The 15,838-nt window shown below is 52.6% G+C and overlaps 1 protein-coding gene across 1 annotated transcript in view; it reads left to right on the forward strand.

The window, feature by feature from the left end:
- Positions 1–8,472, forward strand: part of GALNT14 (polypeptide N-acetylgalactosaminyltransferase 14) — a 215,444-nt gene extending 206,972 nt beyond the window's left edge. Inside the window, 4 exon segments of the mRNA XM_036873409.1 lie at positions 6,557–6,577; positions 6,579–6,626; positions 6,628–6,678; positions 7,893–8,472. Coding sequence (XP_036729304.1) covers positions 6,557–6,577; positions 6,579–6,626; positions 6,628–6,678; positions 7,893–8,051 — 279 coding nt within the window. The 3' untranslated portion in view covers positions 8,052–8,472.
- Positions 8,473–15,838: the final 7,366 nt, after the last annotated feature.

Here is a 15,838-nt window from a genome sequence, read left to right on the forward strand (position 1 = left end):
AGTTCCCAGTGGCAGCCCCTGTGAGAAGGGAAACCAAGCTCATACCCCGTGTCGGGGGGCCGGGGAGGGGGCAGACCAGAGAGTAGGCCCCTCCCCTGACCCTGATGGGACTGGGCAAGGGTATGAACGAGGGCCCACCCGCCGTGGACGCCACACCAGACCAGGGGACACCACGCGGCGCTGGCTTCCAGCGTGGGCTGCCCCCCTTTACTTTCCACCCCACCCTCTGTCCCCCACTGTGAACTCCCAGCCTGCATCTCCCTGCTTGGTCACTCCCCTCTCAAGGGTCACCCTAGGGCCTGGGTGTGTGGACCTGGACACAGGCATCCTCTGGAACGGACCCAGGGGCGAGAGATCCACGCAAGTCCTAGAAATCAGGCTCAGGTTATCTGGGTGGTGGATTCCGGGGGTCTTCACGTGTAGGGGTGAAAGAGCAGCAGAGATTGGGGCTCGGGGGCCCTGAGCTCTGCTTCACAGCTGGCCACTGAGTCTCCCAGGTGGCGTGTCCCCGTGCACGTGGCGGTCCTCATTGTTGAAAGGAGACCCGTCCGACCGTGGCTGTCCTCTGGCTCCAGTGCTGGCTCACGACCCTGCCGCACCCCAGCCCCCTCCATCCCTCACCCTCCCTTACTTCCCTTTCTTGGCTGGTTTGTCAACCTTGGGAGCAAAATATCTAACCTGAGTGTGTATTCAGGATGGCAGCAACCTGATGCCTTGGGTAGAAAGAGAAATACATCATCAGTTTGTAAATGTGTGAAGCCCCAGGAGCCTTCTGGGTAGTAAGCTTCCTCTCAATTTTATTGGATTCCCTAGAAAAATATTTGTGAAGATAGAAAGAAGACAGATGCACCAATCTCACTGTATCCCAATTTAAAGAAAGGGAAAAAAACATAACTGAAAGACTTTTTTAGTGTGTCCTCCCACCTGATCCCCAGCAGTTCAGGCTACTGGCTTGTGAAGGATGCATGCAGGCCGCTAGATAGCCTGGGTGGGTGAGATGAATATCAAAGCTCTTCCCCCAAACCCGGACTCACACTGGCACCTCTCGGTGAGTCCTGCCAGTGGGACAGGTTGCCAGCAGTCACCTTCCCTGCCTGATACCACCCTTCCTCCCCAGCTTTCTCAGCACACCCTTGGGAATGGCCCCATCACGACTGCCTCTGCAGCATCTGTCCTGGAGGCAAAGCAAAGGCAGTTTTCCACAGGAGGATCTCCAGAGCCGTCTCTCCTCCTGCTGGCATCCTCCAGCATCACAGCCAACACGCGGAGAGTAACTGAGCACTTGCTCCATGGTCAGCGCCATTCTGGACACATATATGTATTACCCTCCGAGTTCGGGGCTGCTGTTATCTTCATTTCACAGCTGAGGGGACTGAGGCGCAGAGTTAAGTAACTCACCCAAGTTTATGGGGTTAAAAAAACAAGCGAGCCAGGGTCTTAGCCCCGGCAGTCACTCCAGAGTCCAACAGCCTGGCCCAACACCATATGTACTGGGTGTATTCTTACAACTTGGGAGGAAAGGACACGATGGGCTAGAAACAAAGGTCCCCAAAGTGAGTCTAGTCCCAGTTGAAGGAGAGGAGCGTCTCAGAGCCGCCCCTGGTCAGAGGGCCCCCACCAGGGCACGGCTGAGCTCTGTCCCTGCGGGTGATGAAGGCCCCCCGCACAGCCAGTCAGTGCGTCTGGGGATCCCGCGGCCACGCAGGTGCATCAAGAGGTCGGCTGAACTAAAGGTTCGCTTGAACCCACTCGTTCATTCCCAGCATCTTGTCTGAAGCAGGCTTCAGGGCGTGTTCGATGGACGAGGGCAATGCCCAGCGTGGCCTACGAGGTTTGAGGCCAGCCCGTGGCCCTGGACGCGCTTGGCTCAGATCCCGTCTCACCAGGGAGGTCCCGCATTCACAGTCAACCCCAGGGTCTGCCCCTGGCATTGCCCAGAACAACCACTGACCTCAGTCCGCCTTCCATCCAATCGTACCTACCTCCCCAGGGTGGCTGTCAGGGTCACGTAGACAATGGAAGGTTGAACAATCTAGAACAGAATCGTCCCTTGGCACCGAGTTATTTCGGCCGTCTAACCACAGCACAGCCAGAAGGGCTGCCTCCCATTCACGGTTTCTTCTCCGTTGTTTACTCTTCCGCACACGGGAGAATTTTTGAACAGGGGACTCACTACTACCAGCAGAAATGATGTGTGCTTCTGCCTTAAGGAAAATACAGCCCCCTAACGTCTGTCCACATGGCAATGTTTCTCTGGTCCTCGTCCAAACCACTCCTCCTTCCCACGTGTTGGAAAAAGATGGTTCACGGAGACCCTCCTCCAGGGGCTGGGCAACGGGCTGAGTGCTCGACGTGGCATCTTGCTTGTTTCATCTTCATGATAACCCCCATTTCACAGATGGAGGAAGCGAGGCTTAGAGGAGTTGACCAAGGCTACCCAGGTCATGTGCTAGTAGCGCCAGAGCAGGGTTCAGACACGGGCCTGCCGCCTCCAGATACCAAGCTCTTAAGACTAGGCCAGGTAATGAGAATTTATTGCAGAGCACAGGGAACTCTACTCAGTGCTCGGTGGTGACCTAAATGGGAAGGAAACCCAAAAAAGAGGGGATATGTGTATACAGGTGGCTGATTCACTTTGCTGTACAGCAGAGGACTAACACAACATTGTAAAGCAACTGTATCCAACAAAAACTAAAAAAAAAAAAAAAAAAAAGGCTAGGCTAGGGTTTCTCAACCTCAGCACAGTTGCATTAGTACCAGGTAATTCTTCGTTGCAGGGACTGTCCGTGCATTGTAGAACATTTAGCAACATCCCTGACCACCACCCACCAGGTGCCAGTGACAGCCCCGACCTAGTCATAACAGTCAAAAAATGCCTCCAGACACCGCCAGCTGTTCCCTGGGTAGGTGGCTAGGGGCAAAAGCACCCCAGCTGAGAAGCAGTGCCCTTGCCTACTAGCAGTGGCTCTGGACCATTCTGAGATCAGCCCCTGGGCTTGGGCCCCCACTTAGCTTCATGCCTGCTCCCTTCAGAACTTTTTCTCCTTCAGGTGTCTCCTCTGAAGAAAATCTTTCCTCTCTGCTTCTCCAGCCAGTACAGGACAGTAAGCCCCAGGCTGGCTGCCGTGGCCAGGTGAGCATTTACTAGCGAGAAGTCTCCCTCCCCCAGTGACGGGCCACTCCGTCTCCCGCCCACACTGGCAGCTCCAGAGACTTCCTCTGAGCACAGAAGGTCTTCAGGCTGTCCGGCCTGGACCATCCCCTCCCCATCATCAGTTCCCCTCTTCAGGGCAGCAACAAAGAGGCTGGAGGGCCAGGAATGGGCTGCCTCCTCCTCAGCCCCTTACCAGCCCTGTCCCAGAGGGGCGGAGGCATCCCACAACGCCTCCAGGATTGCCTCTGGGTTAGCTTTCCATGGATATGGCCGTGTCTGTGTGCATTGGGTTGAAAGAGCTGTGACTTGCCAGTCCCCGAAATGGAGCCGTCAGTGCTCACCGATCGAGGCCAGGCCAGCCTGAGCAACCATGCTGCCTTCTTGAATTCATTTTCTGACTCTGAGATTCATTTAATAAACCCATTCATCACCGACCATTCTGCAAAGCCTGACAGGCCGCAGAATAGGAATCGGAAAACCTCTCCTTGCTTCTGCCCCACCTGCTCCCGTGTTTCTGCTTCCCCCTCAACTCTCTTCTCTTGCATATGTGGCCACAGAGCTGCGTTCCTCTGGGGAATTGCAAGTCTGAATTATTTCGCTGCCAGTAAAGCACCAGCTAATGGAAAGTCCACAGAGTATGAGGGCTTCAATACCTGTCTGTGCCTGTGCACGTTCTCCCCCGGGCGTCTCGAGGTGGTTTCCTCAGAGCCCCGGGGTACCATATACATTCCTTCCGAAAGGCAGTTGTGGATGGGGTGTCTCAGAGTTAAAAGGACCACCACTCCCCACCCTACCCCATGCCATCCTCAGCACTTCTGGTTTTTGAAGCCCTAGGATATTCAAAAAGAAATGCCAAAATGGGCTACCAGAAATTGTGGTATATTTTAAGTTTTATATTTAATCAGTTAATGCTTTTAACGTAAAAAACACAAAGCCAGTGTATTGTAGTGATCATAAGATAATTACAGGGTTTATTTTTAAAATGTTAATTCGTGGTTCACTGCAAGCTGTGTAGTCGGGTAGTTGGACGGAGCGATGAGCCTCATCTTCTTTCCACATCGGTGACTGTGTGTTTATCCTCATTTCCAGACAATGCAGAAGTCTAACACTGAGGCCAGTGGTACGGTGGGCCTGGGCAAATGGCCCCCTAGCAGCGCTGCCCTTGAACCTGGGCCCTGCTCTCGCCCCCCGCACCACAGGCCAAGGAATTCTCAGGGCTCACGCCTCGGACCTGTGTCTACCTTCTACATTACACTCCCCAAATGCGTAGGACCCCAGAACCCACCACCCTAATGACCCGAGCTTGATTACAGGACTTGCATGGATCTCTCGCCCCTGGGTCCGTTCCAGAGGATGGACTGTGTCCCAGGTCCACACACCCAGGCCCTAGGGGGACCTTAGAGAGGAGTGACGAGCAGGGAGATGCAGGCTGGGAGTTCACAGTGGGGGACAGAGGTGGGGTGGGAAGAAAAGGGGGGCAGCCCATGCTGGAAGCCAGCGCCACGCGTTGTCCCCTGGTCTGGTGTGGCGTCCGCGGCGGGTGGGCCTCCGTTCATACCTTGCCCAGTTCCATCAGTGTCAGGGGAGGGGCCTACTCTCTGGTCTGCCCCCTCCCCGGCCCCCAACACGGGGTGTGAGCTTGGTTTCCCTTCTCACAGGGGCTGCCACTGGGAACTGGCCAAGAGGGGGAAGCCCCTGCCAGCTACCTCCTGTCAAGGAGGAACTGATCTAGCGTTTTAATATTTACGACCTGGAGGAGGGGTCTCCCGAGATTCAATTGAATCAAAGGGCCCGGAACGAGCCATGACCCCAGCGACAGCAGTAGCTCGAGCAGAGCTGTTGAGGAGAGTGGGTGCAGGGGCCACCTACTGTTACCTGATTTAGGATAACTCTCTGAGCCTTACCTTCCTCATCTGTAAAAGGGGAATAATGACACACCTACCTAATTGGAGTCTTGTGATTAAATTAACATGTGTAAAGCTCCCAGAACGGTGGCCTGGCACATAGTAGGTGCTCAAGAATGTGAGCCGCTATTAGCCATCTTGTCATGGTTCTGACGTTACCCATCCACACATACAGGCGTCTTCCCGTTGCAGCTTACCCTAGAGGAAGGCAAATAGTTTGCGTAGCATGGTGATGTTCACAAGGCCAGAAGAGTACATTTCCTAACGTTTTATTATAAAAAAAAAAAAAAAAAAAACTGAATAGATACAAAATCGAACTCAGTGGAAGAGTATGAAGAACCCCCGTGTACCCATCCCCAGGCTTCTCAACTCACAGCCAAGTTCTTGTTCGTCTCTATTTCCATCCACTCCCCAGGAGTAGTACTTTCTGGTCTAGGTCTTCTCTCGACACCAATGGCCCTGGTGCAGGGACAGAGGGTCCACTGGACGGTAAGGGTGTCGTGGAAGAGGAAGGGTACAGCCCTTAAAGGGGTCCCCTCTGCAGCTCCTCTCGGGGCATCCGATTCACAAGTCTTCTCTGCCCCATGATGAAGACAAAGGACAGATGTTTATCCCTGTTTTACAACCTAGGAAAAACCTCTTGAAGGTTCACGTTTGACAACTATTATGCCAGCACTTCCGCCCCTGATCGAAGAGCTGGGCGGTGGCCTGGGCTGCTTTCAGCAGTTGGTTGCTCTCTGGTCTCTGGCACTTGAAGGAAACGTTCCTCCTTCCTCCTCATAATGAACCTCACCAAATGCCCCTTTTCCTTCGCCGCCGTCAGAACTCTGCATGTCCATCTGATTTCTCAGCTGCTCCCCCTGCAGGAGCTCCGGGGCCAAGTGCTCTGTGTCCTGGAGTGCTGGCGTGCATGCGCCCCTCTTGCAATGAGTTTATTTCTCACAACTTCCTTCTTTCCCTCCTGCTCCTCTGCCACCCCCTCCTCATTCCCTTTGCCCCTCCATCTGCCTCTTGTCACAACTCTCATGTTCTCAGGGCACCGATTTGGACTCCTTTTCAAAGAAGGGACATTCTAAAGACAGCTGGGGGGGACGGGGAGTGTGACCTGCCGGGTAGCAGCATGAAATATCAAGTGTGGGGAACAGACACCAATCCAAACGGAGAAACTGGGGACCATGCAGCTAGGCCGAGGTGTCGTTCAGTCTCCTGCCCAAAGCCCAGAATTGCTCCTTGCCTCTCAGAGGCAGCTGCATGCCCCAGGCCAGGCCCCTTCTTGGGAGTGGGGCGGGGACTTCACCGAGGGTGTGACCCAAGAATCTCTGGCTCTTGAGTAGCATTTTCCCAGGTGACCTGTTTGACAGTCGATTCCGCTAGGACCCCCCCCCCCCGCAGTGCTTCGTACCAAGCTGTGCTAATTGTCACACGTAGGCACAGTAGTATCCCAGTAGGGGTGGCTTCCAGGCATCCTGAGGTGACCCTTTCTGCCTCTTCCCTCCAGATCTGGGCCTTCACATACACCCCAGCAGATCCTGCAGGAGGAACTGTGCCTGTCAGTCGTCACCTTGTTCCCCTGGCGCCCCGGTGGTTCTTGTCCTTTGCAAGAATGGAGATGACAGACAGGTAAGTGCTCAGCGCGTCTGCCCTGGCACGTGGCCGCCGGTGTAGGTCTAAGTCTCGTGTGCAGGAAAAGAGAGAAGCTTCAGAGGAGGAAGGGGTGATAAGGAAGAGGTCCTTCTGGTTAAGAGAGGGAGGGAGGGGCTTCTGATACCATCCGTGGTGCCCGCGGCAGCGATCAGCTGCCATGTGAAAGCCTATTGACCGCGCTGGACCTCAGCTTGCATGCGTATCTTGTACTGCCCTGTCTTGCTCCGACGCCCACCCAGGATCCCAGAGCAGGAGCATACTGGGACAGAGCCTGCAGGGCCACAAGGATGAACAAGACTCGAACCTCTGCCTTCGGGGGCCTTGGGCTCTGGCAGGACGTGCAGCAAAGTTCATAGCACTCTGGATGCACCTTGTGCCTAGTTTCTCTGGCGGCACAGTGTTGGCTCCACTCAGTTTCCTGCCAACTGGGTCCTGGTGTTGGAGAGACCAAGATTCAAATACCCATTTTTATGGCTCACTGGCTGTGTGACCCTTGGCAGGTTACTGGACCTCTCTGAGCTTCCGTTTCCTCCTCTATGAAATGAGGTTGATGATGCCCATCACACAGGGTAGCTGTTTAGAGCAGTTCGCTGAGATGACCCATGATACCTGGTCAGTGGTAGTTCCCCAGTACATGTCCATCCCCTCCCTCCTTGTCCAGTGAGGTGAGGTCTGGGAAGCAGCAGCATGAGACCCCCTCTCTGCTTGGGCCCCTCGTGTGCTGAAGCACTTGGAGGAGCAGAGGTTCGGCTTCAGGTGCTGCCCAGGAGCCCTCCACCCCTCCTGCCTCGCCATCCCCCCCTCCTCATTCTCACCCACTTCTTCATGACGGTGCAGATACCGAGCGTGGATCATTTCTTTAGCCGCTCCTGTGACTAACTCGCTTCTTATTTTCTGGCCTATTGCTTGGAAAGTTATTGCCTTCTAATGAGTTTCCTAGCAAACATATTGATTTCGCGTTTACTTTTTTTAATCCGATAAAAAAAAAAAAAAAAACCAACAACAATACCTGGCAAGGCAATTAGTTGCAGTTTTCTTCCTCCATGAGACCATGAAGTCAAGTCTCTGGATGACCCTAGCCATGTGGTGTCAACATTTCTGATTACGCTGGAACTCCCAATACTATTGCTAGGACCCGGGACCTTAGCCGGAGAATTCTGGTTCATCCTCTCCCCTCTCCATCTTCCCAGCAATGGACCAAGACTGGTTCCCGCATCGAGCACGTGGCATCCCACCTCTGCCTAGACACGGACATGTTTGGCGATGGCACTGAGAACGGCAGGGAGATCGTTGTCAATCCGTGTGAGTCCTCACTCATGAGCCAGCACTGGGACCTGGTGAGCTCTTGAAGATCCGTGTCGGAAACCGGCAGGGGCCGTGGGGTGGCGCTTCCCCGGATGAGAATCGGACTGGAAACCAGGCTGCAGGAAGGCCCCAAACTACTGCAGAAGTCCTGAATGGGGAGGCGAAGGCAGAGCCCCCCAGGACAGGAGCGGCTGTCAGGGAAGATGCAGGAAGAGATTGCGAGCCAAGAGCAACTCAGAGACAGACAGATCCCCGTGTTCTCAAGGCCGTTAAGTTCCAGTCCTGGCTGGGTCTGCCCCTGCACGGTATCTGGCGGCAGAGATCTGATGGGAAGTGTTGATGTTGTTCCCTGTCTTAACGAAAGAGGCCAGAGAGAACAGCCTTCGTCGTCACTAGGCCAGGACTCGACTGAGAGATGAAGGGCGGAGGTGCTTTTCAAAACAATTAAAGGAACCGTGGAAGTTCTGTCTGTGTCTCTTCTCCTTTGTTTCCACTTAGGTTAGCTCAGAGCTAGGCTGAGTTCTCCTTCGAGTCAGGGTGGGCAGTTGGTGGGGCCTTGTTGTGGGTCGACAACGAGGACGGGGAGATGGGAAACCTGCCCTCTGATCCTGAGCTGCCGCTGGCAGGCAGTGCGACCTGGAGAAGACACATAATTCTCTGGCCCTTCATCTCCTGTTACATCAAGTGGGGGAGGCGAAGGACAGCAGTGTTTCCTGCCTAGGGATACACAGTCTGTCTCATCTGGGGAAACTGCATCTATTCAGCAGCCCTAGGGGCTACCTGTGGGGATCCCACTGCAGTAGGTCCAGGGCAGGGTCCAGCCTCCTCCCTGGTTGGAATCACTGCTCTAGGCGTCTCTGTGGGCCCTGATGGCTTTAGAGTCTGTGGCCATCGCTGTGGGAGTTTCTTCCTCTAACAAATCCCCAGTGTGTTCTGGGAATTGGGTATGGTGGTTGTCCATTCTTAGTAACTAGGCTTTAAGAAAAGAACCAACCCATGTTGTTTAAAAGTTCCCGGAATATGCCTGTACATTCTCGGCCGAGGTAAGTTCACCACCACGTGCTATCGCCGAGAAACAAATGACCGCAAAACTTAGCAGCTCAAAGCAACACACATCTCTGATCGCAGTTTCTATGGGGCACAGCCTCCCTGGGTTCCCTGCTTCAGGGTGACTTAGAAGGTTGCAATCAAGGTGTTGCAGTGGTTTTTGATAGGATCTGGCTCTTTGCTGTTGGCCAGAAGCTGCCTTCAGTTCCTTACCGTGTCGGCCTCTCTAACCCAGCCACCAAGCCAAGCAAGCCAGGAAGGCAAGAGTACCAGCAAGACGGAAGCCACAGTCCTTTCCAACCTCGTCTCACAAGTTACCTCCCATCACTTTTGCCACATTCTATTTGAGAGAAGTGAGCCGCTAGGCCCAGCCACACTCAAGGGGAGAGGATTACACAAGAGAGCTGGTGCCAGGAGGTGGGGGTCATTTGGATCCACTTCGGAATCCATCTCCCATCTTATACCCGGAACAGGTGTCTGTCTCCCCTTCATCCAGAAAGCCTTCTGTGATGGCCGTTGTTCAAGCTCATCATTAAAAAATCCATGACTGTGGACTACTGCAGACATGGAAAGTGAAGGGCTGGGCCTGCAGATCCAGCGTGTCCTCTGGTGGTTGCATTTGTTTATGCAATCCTCCTATTGCCTTCTTTAGTTACCATTCAGCTCTTTTGTGGGGCTGGCTCACTCCCCACTGTGGACAGGAGGGGAGGCCGTGTGATAAAGACATCTATAGAAGAAGATGTCTGTTGGCTCCTCAAGCTACAGGTCCACGGGGTTTAAACCAGTTTTGCAGAGAAGAAAGAACAGACAGTTTCACCAGTGCCCTCTCCCCTAAATCGGGGAAACAGATTTCACACTAAAATAACTACTAAAGGAGCTGGTATTGTCCCCATCTGTGTCCTTGTCTCCCTCTGTATCTGTGCCTGTCTGGGAGTTCCCCGGTGGCAGGAAAGCTGGCTCATGACTGACTTTAGCCCCAGCACTGAGTCAGGCACATCAAGCTCTCAGTGAATATTTTCCTACATGGGTGATTGGAAACACTATTCCTTGTCCAAGAGGAAGGGACATTACTCCTATTTTACTCCCCCTGTCAAGTCACAGAGTGTAGGTGGCCATAGATATCCGTTGAATACCCATGGAAACGGGGAAACAGGAATGGAGGCCTCTGCCCCAGAGGGACAAACATTTTTTTTTTTTTTTTAAAACCTCAGCTGCTTAGATGTGGCAGAAAAGCTAAAGCTCGGGGATCCCACTGATCTTCCTCTTACTAGTGAAAGAACTTGGGACAGTAACAAAGACTCTGTGAAGGACGTGGGGGGTAGTTTGCTAATGGAGACGCCAAAGGTTCCCATTTGGGCTGCAGGGTGTGCATCTTAAGACCTCCTTAGTGGAAAGCAGAACTTAAAAACTGATGCCAGTAGGGATCACTATAACTGTGTAGGGTTATCCAAATACCCTCTCTTCACCAAGTTGATGGTGATGGAGCCAAAGCAAGAGTAATTTGTGATTTAAAAGCAAGAATAGCAGCAGTTCCAAAGCTCCACCGATTCAAGACAAAGCTGATGACACCTGGATGGGACAGCAACCTGCCCCAGTCTGAGATTCCTGTGTCCTGCAGTTATGCAGCAGAGCAAGTGTGGCCAAGCTTTGCCAGGCAGTAAGGTCTTTTAGTGGGTGCTGAATTAGAGTCCTTGGTCAGCTCTGATCGTTGAATTTGAATGCCAGATTTCAGGAACCTCGAACGGCTCACTTTGTAGGCCAGCAGTATTGTGGGTGAAAGTGAAAGTGAAAGTTTGTCAATGACATCAGCATATGAAAGCAGAAAAGGACCTACTCTCTTCATATCTTATGGGCTAGCAAGATAGAGACCCCAAACCCAGCTTGGGGAGTCACCACTCTGCAGCAATCTCATCGCACTGCCGGGCGAGAAGGTGGCCAGGTGTGGCAGAAACGCCTCACCAGGGGTTGCCTCCGGCTAGTGCGAACAGACGTGAGCAATATGGGCTCCTAAGTATCTAAATGGTGTGGTGTGCGAATTAAACGAAAGGGAATTTATACATACATTGTATACATTTGTGAACTGGAAAGAAGAGAGACAGGGGCTTCAGGCACTCTCCAGTACCTGGATTAGAGTTGGAGGGATGATGGTGTTGAGTGGATGGGCAGAAATGGGAGTTTTTCAGTAGTTCTGGAGGCAGCATAGGTGGCCATGCTGGGTGCCATATTGAATCTGAGACTCACTCTCTTGGCAGTTTCTTTTCTTATGGACTGTGTAATTTCTCTGTGTGTGAGCTCATCTTCAGCAGGAGTTATTTCCTCTGGGCTGTGGAAGCATGCCTCAGGGAAGGTTCAAGTTTGCCTCTGTTGGGTTCCATTGAGTTCAAACCAGTATGTACACTGATTTTTCCAATTGTAGTTTCCACACTGTGAAAGTTCAGTGAATTTGGACCCCACATCTGTGCTTGGCACAATCTTGGATTTTGATCCTTTGCGGATTATCTTTCCTCTACCCAAATTGTTGTCCTGCTCCCATGCCGGCTGGTAGGTGGGGTTTGTTTAGCCCTTCTGAGCACCCACTTAAGTGTAGGGTCCCATTTCTGGCCCCAGCCACTCATGAAGCTGTGATCTTCATATCTGCCTCCACTAGGGTGTTGAAACCCCAGTCCTGATTGCACAGATATCTGGCTTCCACTCCCTTTCAGCTCTCATTCACCATGCTGGCTTTGAATTCCCACTCATTTTTGGAATCTGGAATTTCTCTTTTCTTCCTTTCAAATGCAGCTGTGATTTCAAATTGTTTTATTGTATTTTATCCAATATTTATAGGTGTTTGTGGCAGGGGGCTTTCCTGTGTCAGCTCAGACCAAAATTCCTTAGTGCTATAATTAGCTGTCACCACTGTCTTTCCCACTGGCTCTGGGACCATATCTTAGTGTAGACCCTCAGTAAATTTCCGTGAGTGAGTGAGAGAATAAGCCCGTGATTCTTTAGTACTACTTCCTAATTACCTCCTGGCTATAGCTACCAGACATTAGAGTTTTAAAAAGATAGCAAAGGCAGAAATGGAGGACCGAGAAGACAAATTTATAACAATGAAATCTCGTTATAATACACAAAGATTTAGGGATCATGCATATTTTACTTCATAATGACAGAGATTAATCCTGGAAGCGTTAACTAGAAAGAACTATCAGTAATGGAAATCTTTAACACTACAATAGAGCCTGGCAAGAGAGAGTCTGTTCTCATAAACTCTGGGGGATGGAGATGGGAGGGTAAGTGGGGAGCCCTCACATCTCCTCTGCAAGTATCTCAGGCATATTCACCGGCATCTGGTAATCTGAGTCCTGGCCAACCTTCAAGGACGGGCTCACCTTTTACCTGTGCTCCATCATAGTTTACCTGCAGTGCAGTTACGCCTCCTCCGTTCCCCCACCCCACACGTTGTGCTCCTGGAGAGACAGTGCCCTGACCTATCGGGTCCCTTGGCACGTGACAGCACCTGGGGCAGCATCTGGCACGCAGAGGAGCACGGCGAAGGGTTGCATGAGAGGTCTGGCAGCCGTGCGCACGTGGTGGCCTCTGGGACATCACCCACGGTAGGCGGGAGCCTCTTCTCCCCAGCATGCAGAGCCAACCTCTCGAGCTCCCTGGTGGTCTAAGGTCTCAGGCAGCCCAATTCGGATTAGCAAAATCCAAAGCTCCGAGCGCTTTTCCATTTGCCATGGAGCCGACTAATTTAATGAAGCCGTCACAGAGCAAACCTCAGGGCTTATTGGAAAAGGACTCGAGCACGACATTATTTCACAGCAGTAGATTGCATCATTTTCATTTCACAGCTTTCCAATGGGAAATAATAAAGCAAAATTACAAACATAATGAAGAAAGAAAGGAGGGGAAAAAAAAACACCTTGGGTGAGAGATGCATCCTCTGTGCCATGAAAGGGCTGGTTACCTTATTCATTGGAGCCAGTAGATATTACCTGGCTTCACTCGCAGGAAGGAGCGCAGCCCAGAATGCCTCTACCTGCTGCTGAAGCTAACAGGCTGCAATAACTCACTGCCCAGCACAGCAAGGAGCCCTGAGCACCCCTGCAAAAGGCTCACTGGATGGCCTTCTGAGAAATTCCAGCTTCCAAGAGCTCAGCCCTCCCTGGGCTGGCCACAGCGCTGGGGCAAAGGGCTGCCATTGGTGATGGCCGGGCAAGGTCTTGGGGTGTTGGTGTGCACTGCACCTCCCTTCCCTCCAGAAGACACAGTGGCTTCACCAGTGGGCCTTCATTCATCCCCAGGTTGGAGGAAAGAATAGGTCCCTTCCTCCGTATGAGCTGAAAGCCAGGGGCTAAATAGGAGTCAACAGAGAGACAAAGCTTTTTCCAAAGCTGTTCTCATTTATAGCACTGAGGTGTAAGATCATGGTGGGCAGCCAGCTCAGGTGGGCCTTTTATTCCATTCTGCAGACCTGTCCAGAGCTTGAGGCAATGCCCCAGGCCTCTCCCCACAGCCAGGAGACTGAACTCCATTCCACCCAGGCCCAAGTTCCTGCCTTGCCTTGTACTGAAAATAACTTTCTCCTCGGTTAGCGGAGGGGTTTGGGGCCTTGAGGAACGAGCTCCCTCCTCTTTCCCCTAGTAGTCACCACCTCCTTCCCCTCCCCTTCTTTCCCCTCCCCCTCCTCATTCTTGACCCCTCACCTGTGCCATCATCTTCCTCCCTTTGCTCCTGCAGTGATGCGTCCGCCTCTGCTACCCCCTCCCCATTAACTGAACAGTGTCCCGGTTTCTCCCACCCCGACATAAAGAAAAAAGCCTTCCCTTGAACCTGGTCTCCCCTTTTTCTTTGGCCAACACGCTCCTCGAAAGCACAGTAGCTGGTCCCATGGACTTAGGTCCAGATCCTGGCTCTTCCAGTTCCTAGCTGTGTGACTAGGGGCAAATTACTTAACTTCTCTGAACTCAATTTTCTCCTCTCTAAATGGGGCTAATAATTGTACCTATCTCATATGTTTATTGTGAGACTAAATGAAATGACTCATGTGATGTTCTCAGCACAGTGCCAGGCACGTATTATGTCTAAAAATGTTGGTCATTGTTATAGGTTTACTGTGAGAATGAAACATCAGTTTCCAGAGCAGAGGGCAGGACCTGGGAGTGGGGAGGGCTGAGCCTCAATCCTCAACCCTCAGCAGCCACTTAGAGGTCAGGCTGGGCCCTGAGACTCTCTGTGGGGTTGCCAGGAGAAGCCCCGGCAGCCCTGCTCTTTGATTCTGAATTGGTGTCGGGAGGGGAGGAAGCAAAGAGAGACAGTGAGGACGGTGAGGGAATGGCGATGCCCCTCGCTGGCCTTGGCCCTTTGTTGCCTGCAATTCACCATTCGCCTTTCCTGGTGCTGCCTCAGCCTGTGTGTTCATTGCTCGTGGGTTCACACTGACGGGTCTGTCACCCGTGCGCTAGGCCCTGTGTGCGCCTTGATCCGTGCAGAGCCCCGCGGGAGGCCACGTCGTGCACAGCGCCAATGGTGTCATAGACAAGGACAGCGGACAGGCATGCGAGTAAGGCCTGGCAGAGAAGTCCAGCCCGGCCCCGCACCCCCAGAACCCCCCTCTACCCTCGCACGGTGGTCACACCACACCCCAACACCCAGGAAACATCTCCAGCTCTGCTTCTGACCCTCTGTTTGGCTCTTCAGTCTAACCTAAGAGTTCAGCTCTCACACCTGAACTCTGCCTCTGTTCCCGCATCAGCCTGGCCCCTGCGTGATTTTTCAGTTTTGGTGTTACCCCCAGATGCTGTTGGACACCGGGTCCGGCTCGGGTGCCGGCGCTCAGTGCCCCAGGCTTCCGCCTGCCTTCCGGTGGGGTCCCCAGCTCCGGGAGTAGGGTCTGATCTATCTCACCAAACCGGCTTTACAGGACACTTGGTCCTGAGCAGGCGGATAGGATGTTAAGGGCCCAAAGAAGTGCAGACAGAATGTTGCACCAGAAAAGAGATTCCAGTGAAGAACTATGAGGTCCAAAGGAAGAAAAGACCCCATGTGAAATGAACTTGAAACATACATGAGACTTCAAAAAGGTGGACACAGAGACACATGCTAGGGGATAAGAACAGCATGAACAAAGACACAGAAGCAGGAAAGGATGGACCTTTTTCAGAGAATGTGGAGCAGCTCAGCTAGCTGCAGGTGTAGAAGACATGGAAGAGAGCGGGGAGGGGTGGGGGTGTCAGGTAAGGCAAGAGAGGGGGCCTCGAATGCCAGGCAGAAGACGCTGAACTTAATTGGGTAAGTGCTTTTGAGCTACTGAAGGTGTTGGAGCAAGGGAGTAACACTGGCCAGGGTGGAAGAGGAGGAAGACGGATGGGACAGCAGAGAGTAAGGTGGTTTGGAGGTAAAATTCCGTGAAGAGGGGCCTGATGGAGACTCCAGAAGTAGTATGAGGCCTGTGCTATGTCACCATCAGTCAGAGAGGAAAACAGACAACAGTTATGGGAGATCTTGGCGGCGGACATGGGAGGGGAGGAGAAGGAGGGAGAGGAGACGGAGCAAAGCAGGAGAAGGGCCTTAATGTCAGAGGGATTCTGCTCTGCCGGCTGAGCAAGTGCCTTCGTGGGCCTACATTTAACTGAGTATCTGATAACCAGGCTTAATTATTCAATTATAACACATTTCCGACACACAGAAGAAGACTGGTAGCGTAGCAACTGCGTACACAGTGCTTCCTCTGCGCTTGGCATTGTTCTAAGAGCTTTAAAGAATCTAACTTAGTCAATCCTCTTGAAAATAGTAG

The sequence above is a fragment of the Balaenoptera musculus genome, chromosome 13, assembly GCF_009873245.2.
Source record: "Balaenoptera musculus isolate JJ_BM4_2016_0621 chromosome 13, mBalMus1.pri.v3, whole genome shotgun sequence".
Taxonomy (NCBI): domain Eukaryota; kingdom Metazoa; phylum Chordata; class Mammalia; order Artiodactyla; family Balaenopteridae; genus Balaenoptera; species Balaenoptera musculus.